Here is a 22,903-nt window from a genome sequence, read left to right as displayed (position 1 = left end):
AACATTCCGATAAACTTGTTATGCAGACGATTGTTCGGTACACGAGACGATAACAAACAAAATATTTATATAAACAAAAACTGTGATTATCTCGCAAACACGTCAAATTTGTATTAATAATATTAGAAAAAAAGTCTATTTCTCAAAATATTCTGCTATTTATTAATTCTTACGAAAAAAAAAATTCACCGCGTAAGATTCAAATCAATTAAATCGAGTAATTGTCGTTTATATATATATGACTAACGAGTGTTTTCACTGGGAAATATTATACGTAGAGGTCAGCGTAAAAGCATGGACTACTGATAAATAATTGTCTTTTCGAAGATTTCTTTGAAAAAAAAAAGCGGAGATCATCCTTGCGTGCCGTTCTTTCTCTCAATACCATTATCTCTTTCGGATAGCAGCTTTATTTTTTATAACAAGAAAGAGGTTACGTCAAGACGGTCGATGAGCGTAGTGCATTTTCACAATCATGCACTCACGAATGGCGTCGACATCGGCCAGACGCCCCCGTGGAAACATCGTCGATAACCTCAAACTTAACCCAGATTAAACGTTAGACGTTCGAACAGTCAGCCACAGTCAATAGGTCGCGCGATGATCGTACTATCGATTTGTTCCAATAGAACGGATCAGTCCCAATTTCAATGATAACATTGACACACTTGATTCTCCTCGTATCTCTATACGTCTCTCTCTCTCTCTCTCTCTCTCTCTCTCTCTCACACATTGCCATGAACTAGATAGAACATGTATATAGGTGTACTCCCAAATTACTCGAGTAAATAGCGAAACATTTTACCTATACCAACACTCATATACGTTCAGGTATAATTTCTTGAAACTGCACAATGACTCATATTCTTCCTGACTCATGATTATAAATGTAAACAGTTTGAATTTCTCGCACAGACGATTGGAAATTAATTTCAGTTATTTTTAAACATTTTACACACGGAGCAATGGCGAGTGTGGTTTAAGAAAAAATAATTTTTAATCGATCTTTACCGGAGCGTAAAAATTAAGCATCGATCGATATTTCGACTAGAGATTTATCTTCTTTCGGGGTAACTCGATGCAAATATTTTTGATGAAGTTAATCCGATTTGATTGCTGGTCTTGGTTGCGATACAGAGGTCAATGACTCTTTGCAACTTGGCAATGGTCTGCTTTTGCACTCGCTACGTTGGATCGCTCTGTAGTACCGCGTTGCCTCAAGTTTTCCTCTAAATGTGCCTAAACGTTTCTTCTATATACGCAATACATTTACGGTAAAGACCGAGTTTAACGCGATGCACGACCGTAAAGTATGATTTACGCTTAAACCGGTACAATTATGAAAATTGCATTGACATCGATAAATCCGTCGACAATAATTACACGCGTCTTTGCAGGTTAGAAAAAGTCTATATATATATATATATATATATTCCGGAAGTTTTCTTATTTTCTTCTTTTAGGAAAAACTTTCACCGTCCGTCTATTCCGATTGTAGCAACGCGCGTAACTCGAGGAACCTCCGATCCTTTGTCATGTTAAAAGGTGAAAGATTTTAATAAGTCTCGTGGTGGATTACGAGCGTTACAAAATGTCGCGTTAAGATTTCGAATCTCGAGTCTCTCGTAGGAGAGTTGAAGTGGAGCGAAAAAATCGTTAATTAAATAGCAGAAAGTCACGAGATGGCTGCGACACTTTATGAAAGATTTTAACTTTGTTTATCTTTTGTTACTTCTCAAGGATCGTCCTGTCATTAGCATATACGAATCTCCCACGCTGCAAGATGGAATTATAATTTTACTCGCGGTGCGGCCGAAGGACTCGAACACGCATCTCTGTGCCATTGCGTAAACTAGGTACTACTATATGACTATATATATATATATATATATAAATTTACCAGAAATTTTAATAATAAACTATACCTGGTGGTGATCTTGACCAAGGAGAACCATGTGCTTAAAAACATTTGTATTCATACTCGCTTCTACAAAATTCACGCGATTCTCTTACTTAATGGGACAAGAAACTTTATGACAATGTTCGTGCAGAAAACAACTGCTTAATCAGACTTGAATAACATTTCGACTCGCTCGTGATGATAAATTTCAACAAATTTTTATCCATGTCAAATTCGTACTATACATGCCCAGTACGAGTATTTTGTGTTATCAGAGCTCTGTTCGAGCGAAACTTGTGTGCAATAATTGATTTTTCGTATATACATAACCTTAACGTTATCCCACTGCGGAGATTTGGAGAACGGGCCGATTAATATTATACAGGTTGTTTCTTAATTAGGAAATTAGTATAATTGTTAAGCAGATTTGGAAGTTTTGGCGAAAAGTTTAAATATGTATAAGGCGAGTGTCCCGAGTAATTGAATTGACAAAATGCGGTATTTGACTTCTAGGCCAGCGCGCGTAACATTCTTTTCATATTGCTCAAATCATTCGTAAAACTCAAGTATAATGGAAGTAATGATTTTTTGTTTCGTTCAATTAAGGCACCGCGAGCGAGCCTATTGATTCAATCACTGCGATTCATTTCAGAGTCGAGTGTTCTTTTATTTTATTTGTATATATTTTATGTTAATTTTTGCAGAAAGATCCTTCGGACTGACGTCACTATGGGAGATTCTTAAAAATGTTTGCCATGTTTTTCTGCCGTATCAAAGGCAAAAAAATATATTGATAATAGTGATTATCGCGGAGAGGTAACACGCTATATAGAAAATGAATGAGAAGATAGGTTTTTCATCAGTGTGAAAGCCAGACTCTGCTCGCAACTAGAAGAGTGGTTTTTGCACGAAACAAGAAAGAGAGACAAATTTTAACTATATAGACAAGGCAAAAACAGTAGACATAATTCCCCGAGGCAAAACTCGTGCTGGAAAACATGTCATTTACTTTGTTGCGGAAAGTTTATTGATATATCTCACGATCAATCTCTTCCTTTACACGAGGCTTTTCTTGTACAATAATTCTACGGGATAAAAAACGAATTTGTATTAACGCTACACTGAAATTGAAATATTTCAAGTTCAGGGACGTTTTTTCAATGGTAATAACACTTATATACCCATCATTAATTTTTTATTTGATCACTGCCAATTACCATGTGAATCATTAAGACAAATATACATTTTACTGCTGGAAGAAATAAAATTCTTCGTGTATACTTTATTCCATCGTCCAGGCAGAAGTAGACAATAAAATTAATGGATCTCAACCAATCGAATCGCTAATCCACCTATGTTATACGATTCGTCTTAAAAGAGAAACGATCCAGAATACACCAAGCTAATTTTTTAGCTCGAGATCTATCCCAAGATATCACGAGAAAAATCCTTTCTGCGTTTTGGCTGTTTTGCTCAGACTGCAGGTAGATTGTAGTTTTGGAGGGGAAAAAAATGTTATGAGGTCACTGAGGTGGTTTTGTTTGGAGGAGAGGGAGAGCGGCTCTCTCGTGGTGCTTTTAGAAACTTTTTGTCAGTTCTGCAGGCCTAACCAGTCAATGGCGAATGCCCGTTTGGAAACGTTGAAACCACCAGCCGCACCACTCGATAATTTCCTTTTCAACACAAAAAGTAATAAGAGCCACGCACCGAGGCTCGCTCGAAGATTAAGTGCGTTTGAACGTACGTAGAAGAACGAATGAAGCGAGCGAGCGAGTCCCTCTCCTGCCAAGAGGTGCTTCAAATCGTTTCTCAATGTGAGTTATCAATTCTTTTGTCATTTCTGCAAACGGTTCTCATGCGTAATCGGGGTATATATACTCGTAAAACGAATTCGTGCTTATCATTGCTCGAATTTGACACGTAACTACTGGTGCATTGAGTTACGTTGGCAAACAAAAAATAATGATTGACGAAGGTCTCGAAAGAATGAACTAAAACTCCGCTGCATTGCGACGAAAATTTTTGTACCACTCGAATTATTCGTAGATTCTTGCACAATCTCTCTGGTGAAATAATTTTGATTCTTTTCTTATATTTGAGAAATTGCAAGGTGACTCTAACGACGAGAGGAAGTTGAAAATTGAGCATGAAAATTTCAAGCTCGATGGAACTAATAAGGTATGTTAGGCAATGGTAGCGCAATTGCAAATCGTTGTCATTTCCTGCATAATTTGACAACAATGATTATTTCTAACGTCGTAAATAAATCTTTTTCTGCAAAGTGATATAACACCGGTCTGTTCCCAACAACTATAAAATCTTCAACTTTGGACACTAGACCAGCAGCGAAACGATAAATTAACTTTTCAACTACCGCGTATTTAATTTTATCTTTCTCTTTGCACCCGATAAGTTTTCTTTATTATATCCACGATTGCGTTGTTCGAGTTCTCTAAAGTTTCACCGCAGAAAGATTAAATATTTCACACCGAAAGAGTTAAAAATTTTTGGATCAATCCTACTACACTCTCGAAACATTGCAATTCTTTCAACACCGACCATCCTCGAGGTATTTCAGGGTTTTGCGGTGGAATTAAATCATTGTGAAAACAAAAAAAGGATGGAACAAAGAAAAGGAGAAGCGTGTGCAGGTTCAAGAACGGTTTGTTTCAACAAACATAAAATTCAAATGGGTTTTTCAGCGTGTACATTGCAAAACAAGTGACGAAAAGAAAAATGCCTAAGCTTGGAATTGCATCGCTGCAATATTGACTCCATCGAGGAACACGCGTGGCAAGCGCATAGTAAATTTGTTTATACTGCCTGCCTCATCGGTTCGAGTGTCACGAAAGCATTTGTAATTAATGGTACGGCCCGAGTCGATCGCTATACCTCTCTGCGCAAGAAACTTGATCTGTTTGTTAAAAAAACAATCTATTTCAGGACGAATAAGGAAAACGTCGTGAGGAGCGCGAGTCCCTTTGGACGCCTCGACTAATTTTAGCCAGAAAGCGGATAAAAGAGGACTCGAGCAAAAAGGTGGAAAGAAGGTAAAAAAAAAAAAAACGCTCGTTACCCGCTGCATCCTTTTCAAACCCCATGAACTAAACCGGTTATAGAGATACGCGTAAAAACATTCCTTCGTATCAAACCTTTATGTTTATCCTCCAGATATTTTACATATAAGTAACGACTGAGGAAAATGACTGCCAAAAGCTTGAATTTATTTCGAGCGTTACTATATATATATATATATATATACGTTTGGATAGAACGTAACAAATTTTTCGCGCAAATTGAATTTGGATTTTGGGAATATATTTTGGGAGGGGGAGGAAAAATCTAGGAGTGGTCTCTGGTAAGGTAAAAGAAAATTTTTTTAAAAGAGAAAGGAGGGGGGGGGGGTAGGATGATTAGCGATAATAGGAAATGAACTTGAAGAGTTCCTCTCCTCGAAAGACGAGGTAAAAAGCAACAAGGTACGCGTTCGAGTAGAGCAAGGAAATATCGGATCAAACTCGAAACAGGTTATTAGCTTGAGTCAAGGAGGAAAACTTGGTACGAGGGGGAAAGGGGGGAGGGGGGGGGGGGTGGGGCAGGAAGAATCGTGTCCCTGTAGCTTGCACGGTCTTCTCTCCCCCCTCACGATAGTTTACCCCTACCTCGAGATGTGCCACTGGACTCGTCGGCCGGCACAGCGAGCGAAGCTCCTCGCCTTCTCGACTTCGCAGCGACTCGACTCGCGCTCGTTCGCGTTCGTTTCAAAACTCGCTGACTCGCACATCGCATCGACTCGTTCGTGCACGATCCACGAAAGAAACGCGATTCGAACTCGAGGATCTCGAGCGCACGTCGAAAATTTCTCGTGCGATTCGTCTCCTCGGAGAAACATCCGTTTTTCTCACTGGGTGAAAAAGAAAAAAGCTTCTTTGTTCGAGTGCGCGACTCAACGATCGATTTACGACGACCCTTCGTTATCTTTTTTCCGATCTCAAAGTTTTTCTCCGCAACGAAGAGTGATCCGCGTATTTTCCAGTGCAACGGCACTCGATAGTCGTATTTCTCTCCTTTTCACTCGACTCGACTCCTGGTAAGTTTCGAATAATCATTTTTTTTCTTTTTTCTTCTAATTGATCAACAATAATTTTGCGATAGTTCGTGGACAATTTATATTCATTATTGATCCTTGCATTGTTTTATTAGAGAATTGAACGAACGTTCGTTGCTACTTTTAAAAAATCCTATTCGAATTAACCGTGTAAGAAAATATATATATATATATACAGACTCGGGATAGAGAGGTCTGTTTGATTTCTTTTCGAGGGCACGATTCGAGCAATGTTCCTGTGAAAAAAGTTCAAATGTCATCTCTGCATCGACTTATTGCGCGATTCGAGGGGAAAACCCTGCAGTCCGCAATTCTGACAGTCAGAATTGAAAGCAGAGTTTCTTGGGAAAAAAAATCAGTGGTATCCGCGTGAATGAATTACGATGATATTGGACTGAAGTTGTATGCTCGTAATTTCTCCACGATTGATCGCAGTCACACACAGTAGTAGCTTTATCAATTTTCGTTTTGTGTCGAAAAGATCAGAGAGGGACGTGTTGATAACAAGTGCGTGCATGTAACATTGCCTATCTTGCAAAAAATTATTCAAACGATATGAATCGTTCGGGAAGAATGACGGATGCTTGCCACTCTGCTTGGTAGATTCTCTCGTCTGGATTCCCTCCTTCGTCATATCATAATAAATCGTAAAGCAATCACTGGCGCATGGTCACGTGACTGACCGTGACATTGCCACTGCACAGTTTGCAACGTTTGAGCATTTTTCACGTATTTTTGCTTAATCGTCGTTTATTCAAATTGCATAAGTTTATCGAGCAAAGCGTCGTTCGTTGGAGAACACGTGGACGTATTTTCCATGGATAATCATCGAACAAAGCACTAATAGCCTTATAAGACGTCGAAATGTTGATTAAAATTGCAGTTTCAATATCTTGATCGATAAAAACTTGAAACGATAATCGAGAGAACGATAAATTTTTATGGAGTGACGAGGATGATTTGCTGAAAGGAATTCATTGGGCTCACTGAATCATTATGAAAAAGAATCTAGCTGGAATGACGACACGCGCTTAACGGTGGGTCGTGGCTCATTAAGCTCATAAATTCGACTTACGTAATTGAGTTTACTACACTATTTTTTTTTTTTTTTTTTTTTTTTTCATGCTTCGTAAACAATTATTTCGTCGATGCATCTGGGTGGTATAGAACAGATAAGGCTCGTGTCTGTTTTACTCGCTATCACGGAATTTATTCCAAATACGTTGGAAATTTCATGAAATCAGTATCAAGTGCGCGTGACCTTGACCGACTGCTTTTCAAGGACAAGCCGCAAAAATTATTTTTCCTTTATTAACACTCGCTTGTTTTACTTTTGGTTTCTTGTAAAAAAAAAAAAAAAAAAAAAAAAAAACCAACAGAAAATTCGTTCGTTGACACCAAATGCATTTTTTTTCAGCCTAGCATGCCTGAGAAATATTTACAATGGGAATTTATTAGATATATGACATTGAAAAAGTGATAACGCGCACGTGTGTTTGTAAAATTATACAAATTGAAGGATTACAGTGATATTAATTAAAATCTCTACACATTTCTCGTAAGATTTATTTTACAGTGCAGCGAATATTTCTTCGTCGTAATATTTCCACACAAGTGTACATACGTAGGCTCTCTATAACTTTTGATTCTATCTATGGTAATCCCAAGATATTTATTATGTCAGACTAATGTTGTGCGAATTATGTAGAAATTACATTTGTTTATATTGTGCTCTCTATACCTTTATTAACCGTGATTCACCTTTTTCCCTCCGTTTGAGGTTACATAAAACCTGAGAGTTTGTTATTATTCCATTGTTTCCCATATATTTTCTTTGTTCGAATGGTCTCCCTCTTTGCATTCAATTTTATACAAATACATTGTCAACGATAAACCTGTATAATTTAATTGCAATTAAAATGTTAGTGTTTAGCGTTGCCCTTCTCGTTGAACAGTTTAGCATTGTTATTGAAAAAAAAAAGAGGTATAATCTTTATATTTTTTTTCTTGTTAATAAGAGAAGGCTCTTTGCGGTCCGCTTTGACGGGAGACGCGCATAAAATTTTCTTTAATCTGTCACGTTCCAAATCAGCATAATTCTTCTAAAAAGAATACATATACATTCGTTCGTACGTCGCGCGACCTCGAAAATATCATTTCCGTAAATCAACGTAATCATCAACACAGACTCCCCACGAAATTGTTTGATAAATTCACTTTACAAAACGACTCGTCGTCTAAAGATCATTAAAGTGTCACGTTACCGCATTGCCACGTTAAATAAATGCACAAAATCAACCAAAAATTTCATTAAGACAATATTTATATTCCTTTTCGCTGATCGGAAATCATAGTCGAGTATGAAGATAAAAATACGGGGAAAAAGGAGTCCCTCGTTAATTTATTCATTTCATCCTAAGATTTTATGTACCAGCTGGAATAAATCCGCAAGTATGGATTAGGTCATCCCGGAATATCTGCACGGTTCATGCAACTTGCCACATTTGGCTTTGTTCCGCAAATGGCCCCTTCGGGCAAGGTTTCACGATATTTTTAAATTTCTCGAAATTTCAGTGCTTCGCGCTCTACCTACCCACATTTTTTTCTACCACTTTTTGACAGATTACGAGGTGTGCGCGCAGGCTCGTATTTTCGTATTTATTTCAACGTTCCCTCGAAAAATGCGCATTTAATAAACGCGTTGACTCACTCGCAGCCTTCAAACTCGAAGTCTATTGTATTCCTCGCGGCACAAAACACAGTACAATTATCTAAAATTTCTTAGCAACCATCGCAGCGTTTGAAATTATGGGCAATCGAGATAAAGAACGATGGATTATGCAAACGCTTGCTAGTTATTAAAGAAAATCCTTCGTTGTAGTCACACGGAGTGCGAGCAATTGTTCTATAATCTAATACGAATCTGGAACAGGTTTTCCTCACCACACGTGGCTTCCAAGTTTGCTAATAACGCAAGCTGGCAAAACGGTTTTCCTGTGGATGAAAAAGTGCATTTTCTTTCGATAGCGTCTCGCATAAGGTGGAAAGCGTGATAAAACTTTGGTACCTCGCTTGCGAATCTCGCGCGCAGCAAACTTGGCAAATAATTAAATGAATCATCAGAAGCAATTGGAAGATCGTAAACACGTCGAGATCAAGATTGAAATATAGTTGCCTATAAAACTATATAGGTTGATATAAAAACTCATTTACACTCTTACACCAGGCACATTTAATTGATCGAATCTACGTCCATTTCTATGCAGCTGTACAACAACGCGGTGATTCAGCGAAGGTTCCAAATGCTATTCCTCGATTTATGTATGCTGGCTTTGATGACGAAACGCCGAATAAAAAAAAAGCTCCCGGATCTTATTTATTCAGTCGCACTTTTCGATCTCATTAATCACTTTTGCAAATTATTACAATGTTTCATGGCGCACCCCTCCCCCCCCCCCCTCCCCCACCAGTCTTAGGATTACGAGTGATCCATTAACTTTTCTTATCAGTGGTCTTCGTCTAGGTTTTTAGATTCTTCCTGTTGCAGCTTCGCCTACTACAACTGGATGTAAAGCTATACTCTCGAGGAATGTGAATTATAGTCCAACATATATAGACATTATTTGCCATTAAAATGTAATTTTTATGCAATCAATCAGCGCTGCAACAGCCAGAGCCGATATCACTTTTTGCACATATATATTCTTGACAGAATAAAGAGTATACGAGTGCTGGTTATTTATGACATTCTGCCAAGCTTCATTGAGCTGGGGAAATACACACTGATGGATAGTTCTCTCTTTCGACATTCCAGTCTCACTTTTTTTCTCCAGAATTTAGCCTTTAATTATCTTTTATCAGAAATTAATGTACGTTATCACAATTTTTTTGCAATGATCGCTTGTGAAATAAATACGAAAAACTTTCCTTCCTCCGAATAAACAGTGTTCCAAAAGACTTTGTTAACTTTTCGTCTAGAATCACCCAACGAATTCGTTTCGAGACTCTATTACTATTTTGAAAAATAAACAAAATACAGCTGATGAGTCGAAAACGAAATCAAAGATTCACTTCCGCTTCGTCCAATAATCATTGAAATATAAAAAGGTCCCTTTCGAACTTTTTATCGATAAACATCGAGTAAAACTATTTTTAGCAATTATAACCAATTTTTGTACGATGAGGCAAGTTCTATTTGATATATACAACAGCTAATATTGCACATTTATACAAGACACTTTTAATATATTCATTTTTGAAAATTAATCTATGTAACGAAACAAAGTTTATGTTCATTAAATTTAGCTTTCTTTCTTTTTTTACCGAAATTCGCAGACGAGTTATCCTTGGAAATACAAGATTGGTAAATTTGGGTAATAAACATTTATTGCATAAAAAATATTGTTTTTGTAATGTGGATGCATGGCGTGTGCAAGGGAGCACGAATAATGGCACTCCGAGTGGGCCGGTTTTGTCATTTTTCTCGTTATTTTTGAAGAAAGTATACGACGAGGAGAGATAAACCAATAAAAAGGAAACACGCGAATGAGGAAGAAGAAGAAGAAGAAGAAGAAGAAGAAGTTTCTGCGCCAATTTTTTCTTTACGTATTTGCGCGATAAGGCGCGATCATCGCTGACCCAAATGTCTGCGTGGAATAAAATTATGCTGATGACCGTCGAAACAAACTTCTTTTTTCTCCCTCTCTTTTTCTCTCAGCTTCTAATCTTCCTTGTTATTTAGTTTACTGATCCACATGTGTGTCAGCCTCCACTTCTAATCTCTTTGTCCGTAGACCGGCTCTTGCGCAACCAAATATGATGCTATATATATGTGTGTGTATATATATATATATATATATATATATATATATATATATACACAGTAACTATATGAAACTGGTTCAACCAAAAGATCCGGCATTGTGGAATGGAATCGCCTTGTCTATCGTAAAAACTTTTGAAAAATAACATCATTGCGCCACTATACCTCAGCTAATAACAAGCGTGTAATGACTTTTTTGGAGAAAACTATGTAACCCGTTTTCCTTGTGCTATCGCTCGTTACAATTCTTGTTTTATCTACGATCTAAAAAGAGAAACGTCCTCAAAAATTATTCTACGTCATATCGTTAGGAGCGATTGACGACAATTGCTGAAAAACTAAGCATTATTTTTCCATTTTTTTTTTTAATTAGTCTCATTTGTTTTGCTAAGAGCACAAAGAATACAATATACAATTTGTATCAATCATATACACCGCGTATTCTCGCGAACGTCTGTAAAACTTGTTTTATGAATGAGGAAGCGAGAGAGCGAAAATTAACTATTTATTTTTAATTCCTGCAGCGAAGCTTCGAAAATAAACTAGGCTTACAGTTATTTCGTAAAGAATATTCTCCTAATTGACACGAGGCATTTTTGGGGTATCAGAATATATTTCTCCCATTCATCTTTAGCGTATATCTTCGATGTGCTAATGCTAATGAATATTGATGCGATAAGAAGCCAAGCAAAGTACCGTAGTTCTTTTATGAATTTAGTTATATTCAATCAGGCAAAATGAATACATATATACTGCACGTCTACTATATCGTGGATGAAAGAATACGAATTTTGCAGCAATTGTACGTTTCAAAATGTGCTTATCAATTAATGTTCCTCGTTTTGTTCATTGGTAGCATTATTTTTTTTTTCACTCGATCAAAGCTATATACGCAGCTAAACAGGAACTCTACATTATCAGTGTTAGAGTGTGCGCTTCTATTTGATCAAAATCACGCGTGTACTTGCATCGCAAATCTACGTTGCAAAATACAAATGAATTAATGTTCCTCATTCTCTTCTCTGGTAGCCATTTTCTTTGTTTTCTCCACTCGATCAAAGCAATATAAAGCCAAACATGAACTCTATTATCAGCGATTGTGTGGCGTTGCTATGCTTTATCAAATGCTTGGTTGGCAATAAAAAAAAAACTGCGTTTACCGCAAGATTATCAATTGGGATTGCGTGCTAATGATCGGTCGAAGCGTAGTCCCGTTATCGACACGCCAATAGTTTTGCATAGGTTGCAGTTAGCTGGAAAACAGCCTCTGGCCGAAGTTCGCTGTTGATTTTTCGACTTTGCTGGACTTGCCCCACCCCCTCCTCCCCATGCAACTCCTTTATCGCACTCGACTTCTGGCTAGAGACGGGTCAAGATCAAGTTGCAGTCCCTCGCAAAAACAGTCGAGTGAACGAGGCACCCAAGACTCGACGACCTTGAAGACGAGAGTTCATTGCCCCTTTACTGCACGGGGGGCTCTCACCTTTGCAAAGAGTCATCGAATTTAGCTTCCTTCTTCGTTCATTTTCACTTTCCAGCAGCAGCAGCAGCAGCCAATCACTATCGCGTATAATTTATGACTAATTCCCCGAAATATTCCAATGCAAAAGCGTTTCCTTATTGACGAATTTTATGATCATCTCTCAAATAGCGTCTTATATTCTTCTAATAACTGTATACAAATTTACGCGGGTCTTAATTCTTTTATATTATTCCTATCGGGCCATTGTGCAGGTTACGACACCTGACACGATTTAGCGGACACGCTGTATAACCGAGAAGCTCGCACCGTCACTGACTAATCTTATCAATAAAACATTCTCATAAATAACACGCTGAACTTTTGACACAACATCAATATGCATAGGTATATTGTTCCACCAACGGTTGTTCTCGTATCAAAAAGCATCCTTGTAATCTTAAATCATGTGTGTGCGATAATAATGTGCAGTTGTCGTTATCGCGATCGAATATATAGTATATATATATATATATATATATATATATATATGTTCGAGAGACTCTGCGATTGCTCCCTTCTGCAGAATCAACGATTAAAATTCCGATAGACGCTTTTTCAAGGGAGAAAGAAAATTTTCCATGTGATAAAATTATCGACGAGTTTTCTCTCTTTGCGTTACGAAGATCGACGAATCTCATTCCTGTTGTTGCAAGATTCGGTGAAAAAGTGCATATGTAGTGTATATAAGACACGCACAGTGCGGAGGCTCGATGGCTATTGGAAACAACAGGCTCTCGTAATGCAACAAAACAAGACATCAAGCGCATTCTTCGAGGCATTAAATTCCAATGACTACCTCGCTTAAATAATAACTTTCCTTTTGTTGCTCGCTGCTCATGACCTACCACTACTGAAAACATCTTTCGAAAGCAAAACCAACCATAAAACTAAGCGCGTTTTTCTACTCCTCGCTTCTTATATTCCATTTTCTCAGCGAATCAAACGTGTAACGGGACAATTGCAATATCTTCTTCTTCTTTTATTTTGAAAAACTCACGATGGTTTAACCATCAATCTCGTCTTGACAATCGAGATTAGACAAATAATGACCCTGCATTGGGATGCCAGCTTTTGTTAAGAAATGTGAATTTTAAGAATAAGTCAATGGTGCACAATCGTTGCGTTGGAATAAATGTGAAATTTGGAAATGTTTCGCCAGTCTGAGATTTTGAACCTGTGTATGCAATGCGTGACGAGAGTTTACCGAGATTAGCTGTACGATATTTTAACGCGATCATCAAACACAATTTTCATGATTAGTCGAATCTTTGCATCACCTATACTTTTGGTTTACATGCAACAACTTCTTACAATAAGATACTCGATAATCCACTAAAAGTTTTTTCCTAGCGAAGGCTTTCAACGTTCCTGTCTCAGGTTATGGTCGGTAAAAAAACACTCGAATAACTGTTTGCTCATACCTCCTCATTCATTTCTAGAACCAAGAAACCCATCATCCTTTCAATCATGACTAAAGTAGAATCCTTTTTTTCTCTTTTTTTTTTTGTTAAATATGAATGCACGAAGAGAGGGATGTTCGTTCGTGGAAAGGTTCCACCACAAAGAGAATGAACCAAATGGTATAAATAATTTTTTTTTTAACAGAACCTTTAGGATGATCTCATATGTAACACACGAAGATACGTTTGCTGCATAGTCTGTGGCTTTGGACACCTTTTCACAATAGTGAAAACGATTTCACAAGTCTTAATGGTTCCTTTCTGGGCTCGAGCCTTCGTTTCAAGTTTCAAATAATGGTGTGGAAAAATGTGTACGAGTCTTTGAGTTTTGATACTGCATTGTTGGTTCATTTTCGTATAATTTCATCAGCATGTGTTTAGTCACAAAAGATATACGAAGAAATCATTGTAGAAAATTTAACATGCACAGTCGCTCCAAAGGACCTTGCTTCTTCGAATTTTCAAATGAACGCGTTTACGCTATACGTTGAGAATTGAAACCTGAAGACTATTTTTAACCTTCTTAAGTGGTATAAAAACAACGGTATCAATGACAAATCATAGCAATCAGGAAGCTCCAACGCTGTCGATTATCGTAACTAGCAGTGCACTCGGCCTTTTTTTTTTTTTTTGTTGTAAAAGCATAACCTTTTTTCACGCGAAAAACAAAGAAAAAACGGAGCAACACCAATGAAATATATGCCTCCCAGAAGCGGGAATTCAATTGGCAAGGACAAAATAGTGTAATTTATTCGATGTTCCGCGATAAAGTCGTGCTAACTGCTCAATGATCTATCGAACGAGTCGTTAAATCCAAAGCCAAGGGCAATAATTAGATAGGATTGCGATAAAAAAACGTGGATAAAAATGGATGTTTTCGAACGTATCGTTGATAACAACCGAACAAATTGTTCGCTCGTTTTTCCCTCAAAACATGCGAGATAAAACACGTGTATATAGGGTAATCTTGAAGAAACTTTCAATTGCATCACGAATGTTTGGGTGAATTGGAAGAAAGCAAAAATCTCTTATCTTTTTCTGCGAAAAAGGTTATGCCAAACAAATAACACAAAATGCAAAGCTTGCATTAGATTTTTCTCGAGAAAAATCCAATGAATTTGATGCGTGTAAAAAGCTATAAGCGATAAGGCTCTACGTGAAGAAATGTCAAGGATCGACGAATTTTAATAGCCAAGTGCGGAGGCTTCGCGAAGCAAAGTTAGGCAGGAAGTGTAATATGAATTGGACCCGAAGGTCCTACGAGTGATTTAATGAAAATGTTTCAATGATCGATCCGGTCAAGACCGGTTAGCCTTGTGGGAAGGTTCGCTGTACACCACGAGGGACGAAGAAAAGTCAAGAGTACGATGAGACGTGGAGAACGTTCTCGAAGAAAACCAGTCTGCGAGTGCTGGAAAAGCACTTTTGTCCAACTCTGTCCAAAACCTGTTTGCTAAAAACTTTATCGAGAAAAATCACGGTACCCGTGCAACACTTATACTTCTGGTATAATCGTTTACTCTCTTGTGTAAAAGAACAAAGAAGAACGGATTAAAGCTTCAGAAAAAATCTACCAAATTTAACAGCGACAAGGAGAATCTTGGAAGAAATAAATGCTGAGGAGAGGACGAAGGTCCCCCTTTTCTTCGGGATAACCTTGGAACGCAGGACAGATTTGGTCTTACGACATGCACGAGCAAAATGGGGGATCTGATTAATGTTTGATTTTTATCTAGCAAGATTGTCGTGGTTCTTAGGGAAGAAGAAGCAAATGTTTTTTTTTTCAAACGCAGCTTTGCATTCTGGTTTCCCTTCGGCTTCTATCTGCTCGACTCTAGACGGTTCGTTCAATGAGGAAACGCACGGTAACTGATCTCTTCGTGATAAATCCGTAAGAAGAATTTATATTATCGAAGGAGAAACTCGCAGTGGTTTCCTTCGTCGATCGAGATCCATGAATTTTTTTCACTCTTCGACAACCACTCGCGCTCCTCCATCTCTTCGCTCAGAGTCGTCGAGGCTCGTAAAAAATGTTCTTCGATCTACTTGGCTTACGCGCGAAACATTGCGAATTATTGGCAAAAGCTTGGATCGAAGAATACAAGCTCTGCTAGTGTAATGATATATAACGATGGTGTTGGAAAAATATAAATGAGATATTTTTTTTACGAATTGCGAAGAATCAAATTTGCCGATTCGAACGGATCCCTTCCTCGCGTATGAGATATACTCTTGTTGCACAATAATCGGACGCCGTTCAGGCATTTCCTATGAAAAAAAAAAAAAAAAAAAAAAAAAAAAAACAGAGAAAAAGAAAACAAGATTTTCAGACAGCGGAAATTTATCGACGACTTTGTAAATATATACAGTGCGTAAACGCGGACGTAGATTCATCGGATGATTAATGAAACATGTTAAACCAGAAATTACGTCGAAACGAAAGCAATATATGGAGGGAGCCTTCCAGCAGGCGACATTTGACAAATCAAACAAAAAATCTACCCGAAACACGAGTTTAGGCTGTCTTTTTTTTTTTCTTCTAAAATTACGTGCTGAATTTTTTGCAACTCGTTTGCAAAAAAAAGGACTCGCGTGAATATTGACATTTTTTGCAATAAATTGTTGTAACTATACATATATATATATATATGTAGCATATCCGTTCGTTAATAACGTGTGGAATATTGCAGATTTTTAGCACGTGTACAGTAAAGAGTTGGAATAATGTCTTGTATATGTGTAATTTCACTGTAAATGTGTGGAGGTTAATTGAGACAACAAGACGGGAAAATTAGTGGATGTATGTACTTTGTAGACACGATCCATGCTCTTTGCTGCATGTTAAACTATTAAATAGGTATCAGGCAATTAGAGATGAAAGAACAGGAAGGAATACGTAAATGGTTTAACGTTCCACGTGTAACTTGACGATCGCGCGATTTCTAATGGAATTTTTGTTGGGAACAACGAGGAAACTATATCGGGGAAAATTGATGTAAGAATTATTTCGGCTGGTTTTATCATTGCATTATTGGATTAAACGTGTTGAGCTGAAACGACGAGAAGAACGAATTGCAGCAATGGTAATGTAGGAGCTCTATTTAAAGAGAACTAGGGGAAAAAATTGAAGCTATTATTAAAATATCGTTGGAAGAAACTCTCCATAAAGAGAACATCTATAAGGTATTGTCACCACCTCATTATCTTAAACGACAGTTAAAGAGCACAATTATGTAAAACTATCGAGCCTCGTGTTTCACTCTGCAGCTTTTACTTGGAAATCGATAAACAATTAAAGCCACATGTTATTTTTTTATAAATAGAAACTATTTCGTGCGAATTAAATATATATAGTTATTTTAAAAAAAAACATTGACTAATGCAAGAAAATTAGGTCAGACATAACGCACGAGCAACTTCATTATCGAAGCTAAGAGTACATTTGCGCAAAGATTTATGTATAACTGCAGCTATATAATTATTTAAAGAATGTACCGCGCGCGAGTATCGGACAAAGATTTATTTTTGCATTGCAAAACCCTTCTGTCAATTTCACTCGTATCGAAGAAATATTGAAACTATTAAAAAGAGCGAAACACGTGGATGAATGGAGCGAATCGAATTGAGAAAATTGCCGAGCATTAAATCGCTCAGCTCATAGAGATAATAAATCAAAGCACAGATTGACAGTGCGCGTGCTTAATTGATGCATCAACGTTAAAGAATTAACGTTTTTACAAGATTTCTTTTTTAGACTCGTGAACGTGTGGGGCAGTGTGTATAGTTTTCTCATAGGATTTAATGAATTTTCTCCGTGCACTTTGTAAGAGTGAGAGAGAGAGGGAGAACTGTGATGACTATATTAAATTTAATCAATTCCAAGCAAAGCGTTTGCCCTCTCCCTTGCTCAACTATATATATATATATATATATATACACATATATTAGCGAATTTTTCTTTCCAGGTCGCTGACTTTAAGATCGAATTAACAGCATTATTACGAAAAGTCTCGTTATTTCTCGCTACAATGTCCGTAAACACTGGATTATATGTAATCGAATGAAAGATTTATGCCTCGCGAGAGGCGCTACTCGAGAATATTTTTTTCACTTACGAAGCGCACTAGCGTATCTCTCCAATTGAATTTTAAATTTGTATACGTGCTCCTTTTCAACTATTGCAATCGTTGCGCACTTTTCTCGCAAAATAAAATCCAACACTCGACGCGAGTGATAATCGATCGAAACTCGTCATTTGCCAGGTTTCTACCGCCAGGGAGAATAAATTCAATAATTGCAGTGCACTGCAACTATATATCTCTTGAACGAACAATTTTGCATAAAAAAAACTTATATAGCTGTATGTTGTTTGTTGAAACGATAAACGACGACCCTTGGCACTCGCACGAATTACTTAATAAAGAGCAGGGGCAAGCAAAATCTTATTCATCGTTAAATTCAGATAGGAAAGTTCAACGTGGATGAGAAATCGATCAACAAAATTCTGAATCATAATATGCCAGCTAAATCGCTGAATTTCTTTCATATTAAATGTAACATCCTTGTTGTTTCAGACTCATCCAACTTTTCGTGTAGTCAGCGCCGCCGAAAGGTCAGAGACACTTGGGAAGTTGCGATCAAATATGTCGGGAAGCAGCAGCAGCCAATGCTTATAACACGAAGGATCGTCCATGTTCTGTGCGAGTATAATTACTGAGATTGCATAAACACACCAGTAATCCTACGATAATCGTAACAGCTTTGATATTGGAAATCAGTGACGTGTTACGATGAAAGCGTACAATTTCATCTTGCAGTTTTGATCAGCGCGCGCGAAACATTTTTTTTTTTCCTCGACCGTTTATAATCTTTGCGAAGCGCAGTCTGTTGGCCAATTCGATCAAATTCCTCGAGATAGCTCAACATTCGTCGCAGGAGAAGCCGGTCCAGCTTTATTTCCATCGGAAATTATCGTAGATCGTGAGTATTCCACAAACTTGACTCATTTTCGTTTCTTGTGCCACGCAGATGTATATAGTCAACGATTCTAAAAAAATTGAAAATTTTTCTATATACGAGTGTCCATAAAACACTAACGACGTTAAAGTATATATACGAATGATATACGGTTTATATATTTACATAACTCTTTTAGACTATGCTCTTTTTTCATTCTCCGCAATAATTAATCGTTCGCGTAATTATTATTGCAATTGCCTTGATTTGAATAAATTTATTAGATTGCTCCTCTCTCCTTTTATCTTTCGTATGAATTATCAATGTAATGGATTGTGACTCAAGTTTCTAAAAAAGAAAAAAAGAAAAAAAAAAAAAAAACAACATTGCTAAATGAATATTATTTATAGCGATGTGTTTATATTTCTAAGAGATGTTGAATTTTTCAGGATTTCGAGGGAAGGACGAGAGTACCACAAGAGTGCAAGAGGAATTACACGCAAGAAGACACATATCGGTTGCATCTACGAGCACAGTGGCTAGCCGATGTGGTTGATCGAAATTTCGAAAGAGCAGAGTCATCCGAGAATAAGAAAGATCGAGTGTGAAATTAAAAGCGCACGCAGATATAGGATCGAGGAGGGACGCGTAGAGATAGAGAGAAACCGTGGAAAGTCGGCAGCGTGAGTTGGCAAGTCCGGTGACCCAATTAGGGAAGAACCAAAGGGAGCTGTGGCGACGAAGCGAGCGAAGGCCTGACACAGCTCGTTTAGATAAGAGAGTGAGTGGAGGGAACGGTTGATATCGGCGAGGATTTACATAGTACCAGTGGTCTCTTTAAGTGGGTCAGTCGCGCGAGAAGAAGCCGTCATGTATCAACGAGCAGTGCTGCTGAATCTGCCAAAGGCCCAGTCTTTGGACATCGAGTTCGCCAATGTCACCTACGACGTTCGGGTTGGCTTTCGAGGGCGCAAGAAGCAGATTCTCAAGGGCGTCAGCGGACGTTTCAAATCCGGCGAACTCACCGCGATAATGGGCCCGTCCGGAGCCGGCAAATCCTCGCTCTTGAACATCCTCACGGGATTCAACAAACACAACCTATCGGGTAGGATAGAGTACGTGGGGAACGAGGGGAAGCAAGCCTGGAGCTCCTATCGCAAAGAGTCCTGCTACATCCAGCAGGACGACCAGCTTCATCCACTGTTCACGGTCAACGAGGTCATGACCATGGCCGCGGATTTGAAACTGGGTAACAGCTTGAACAGAAAGGCCAAGCAAATGCTGATAGACGATATCTTGGATACCCTGGATCTGACCAAGACCAAAGAGACTCGTTGCGATCGTTTGAGCGGTGGACAGAAGAAGCGACTCAGCATCGCTCTGGAACTGCTGGACAACCCGCCTGTAATGTTCCTCGACGAACCTACCACCGGCCTCGACTCCTCCTCCTCGTTACAGTGCATAGCCATGCTGCAGAGTCTGGCCAGGGGTGGGAGGACCATAATCTGTACCATCCATCAGCCCAGCGCTGCGATTTACGAGATGTTCGACCATGTTTACTTGGTGGCCGAAGGCCGTTGCATGTATCAGGGAGCTGCCAAGAACACAGTGGCCTATTTCAACAGCGTGGGTCTTCAGTGTCCCAAATACCATAATCCAGCTGATTACATGATAGAAGTGGTCAGCAAGGAATATGGCAACTTCAACGATCAGCTGGCACTCGTAGCGAGTAGCAACGAGTGGACCTGGAGGGCAGCTAGCACGGTCAAATCGCCAATCTTCAGCAACGACGTGGTGAGGCGTTACAGTGACGAGGGCAAGACGACCGTGCTCATAAATACTCCGTCGGAAATCATGAGATTCTGGGTCCTGTTCAATCGTTGCTTGATTCAACTGTACCGAGACTGGACGGTGACTCATCTGAAGCTGGTCCTTCATTTCTTGGTAGGCATAATACTGGGCTTGCTGTTCGTCGATGCTGGGGAGGATGGCAGTAAAACCATCAGCAACGTGGGATTCCTCCTGGTCACCGTGGTTTATCTTTGTTACACCAGCATGATGCCAGCTGTGTTGAAATTCCCATCAGAGTTACCAGTACTGAGGAAGGAGAGGTTCAACAATTGGTACCAGCTCAAGACATATTACATTGCATTTTTGTTCGCCAATCTGCCTGTACAAATGCTATTCGCTGTGGTGTACTCTTCAGTGGCCTATTTCCTCAGCAGTCAACCCTTGGACTGGGACAGATTCCTCATGTTCCTCGCTATGGCCATTCTAACGACCTTCATAGCCGAGAGTTTTGGCTTGGTACTTGGTACCACCGTCAATCCCATCAATGGGACTTTCTTGGGTGCCATCAGTACTTGCGGTATGCTGACGTTTGCTGGATTTTTGGTACTCTTCAACCACATGCCTTCGTTCTTGTACTACCTCAGCTATCTGAGCTATCTTCGTTATGCCTTGGATGGCCTTGTCCAGGCAGTCTACGGTTTCAACAGGGAGAAACTCACTTGTCCAAAGGACGTAATTTACTGTCACTATAGAGTGCCTGGAACCTTGCTGGAAGAACTGGCAATGACCGAAGGAAAATTCTGGCTAGACGTGGTCATCTTGCTGGTCAACTTTGTCTTCCTACGTGTTCTAGGCTACTGTACGTTGAAACGCAAATTATCCAGCGTTTGAACGGCTCTTTCCTTCCTCGTGGAAAATTGATAGATTGGACGGAGTCCCGAGTTTCTTCTAACTACCAATCAATGTGTAACTCTCTCGATCCTACAATTGCAAGAGTAGGTGCAACGTGTTTATGTGCATTTGCACAGCAAGAGTTTAATAATCAATTTTAAGCACTTGAAAATCTTCAAATTGGCCCGGCTCGAGTGCAACTGTTATTGCCAGTAGCTTTAGTTTATTGCTCTTTTGCATGGAATAAATTGAAACGTTAATGGAGCTCTTGAAGGAAAACGCCGGTGTATATGTACGGTTCTCAAGCACTCAGTTGTACTCTTCATTCAACGAAATGGCTGTGCAGCAACTGAAGCTTCGCGACTGATAATCAGGATCAGAGTGTCCTTGTTAAGGAGCAACGAGTTTAAATGATAGACCCATGACGAATCTGATCTTACAGAATAGCTTGTGATTTTAGAGGATTCGAGTAAGTCCATTGCTGAAGAGAGGGAGCAAGTGTGGAGGTGAATTCATTATTTATTCGAGTTTTGATGCAATTTCACATGGATACTGTGATGATAGATTTGTTTATATCCCTGTAAAGGTTTCCATTAATGTAAAAATCAGTAAGATTTAGCGTTTAGAGATTCAGTACGAAATATCGACACAAGTGTTTTTTAGCATCTCTAATAACCAAAGCTCATAAATTCTCTCTACCGCGTAATTCATGTTATCAGGACTATTCATATATGAATAATGTAGCTTCGTAGACTTTTCTCATAGGTGAAAGAAAAGTATTGTAAATTTAACTCAAAAGTCTGAGCGCATCTTATAAAAAAACAAATGAGAAAAGTACAATATCACGACAAATCAAACGATATAGCAGTAAGATTGCAATCAGATTTCCCATGATCATTCTAGAAATGTATTATATCGCACTAAAAATTCATCGTTTCATTCACTTATACTATTTATAAGTCTTTCTATTTATATATGAACGAGGAGACGTACGAGAAACAATAAAGCACTCGTATTATCTTACGCATTGTGCCTCTTCAATTAATAACGTAGTCATTAAGTCATTAAATTAATAAACTACTTTTAAAACATATTTTTACAAAAATTTTCTTGCTCAAATATTGTTAAGTGTGCGGTAATTACGATATTTTACAAAATCAGTTGAAAATATAAAATCAGTCAGTATTTAATATTGTCATTGAATAGTTTTAACGATAATTGTATAATAAACACGGGTCTGGTTCTGCAAACTCTTAATAATAATCAATGGTAGAAAGACTTTCGTATACATGACTTATTTCAATGTTACAATGTATGTTTTATTGGTATCATTGCTTAGCGCGCAAGAACAATAATGTAATAATTAAATATTACCACTGTATATTCAAATTTCAATAAACCTGTCGTTTCCTAAGTCATGACAATAATATGTTAAACTAACTAACAGTGATTT

The 22,903-nt window shown here is 38.3% G+C and overlaps 1 protein-coding gene across 1 annotated transcript; it reads left to right on the top strand.

The window, feature by feature from the left end:
* Nucleotides 1–5,594: 5,594 nt before the first annotated feature.
* Nucleotides 5,595–22,864, top strand: LOC136784567 (ATP-binding cassette subfamily G member 4). The gene is made up of 3 exons (XM_066745286.1): nt 5,595–5,990; nt 18,387–18,792; nt 19,218–22,864. The coding sequence occupies exon 3, from the start codon at nt 19,639–19,641 to the stop codon at nt 21,448–21,450; it is 1,812 nt and encodes a 603-aa protein (XP_066601383.1). The 5' UTR covers nt 5,595–5,990; nt 18,387–18,792; nt 19,218–19,638; the 3' UTR covers nt 21,451–22,864.
* The last annotated feature ends 39 nt before the right edge of the window (nt 22,865–22,903 follow it).

Source organism: Prorops nasuta, unplaced genomic scaffold, assembly GCF_024137725.1.
Source record: "Prorops nasuta isolate Cenicafe-Biocafe unplaced genomic scaffold, Cenicafe_Pnas_1.2 PNAS00060, whole genome shotgun sequence".
Classification (NCBI taxonomy): domain Eukaryota; kingdom Metazoa; phylum Arthropoda; class Insecta; order Hymenoptera; family Bethylidae; genus Prorops; species Prorops nasuta.
The sequence above is the reverse complement of the archived record's forward strand: the minus strand, read 5'-3'. Positions and strand labels throughout refer to the sequence as shown.

Coding starts and splice junctions, on each gene's coding strand:
- LOC136784567 (XM_066745286.1), top strand. CDS start 19,639: ATGTATCAACGAGCAGTGCTGCTGAATCTGCCAAAGGCCCAGTCTTTG.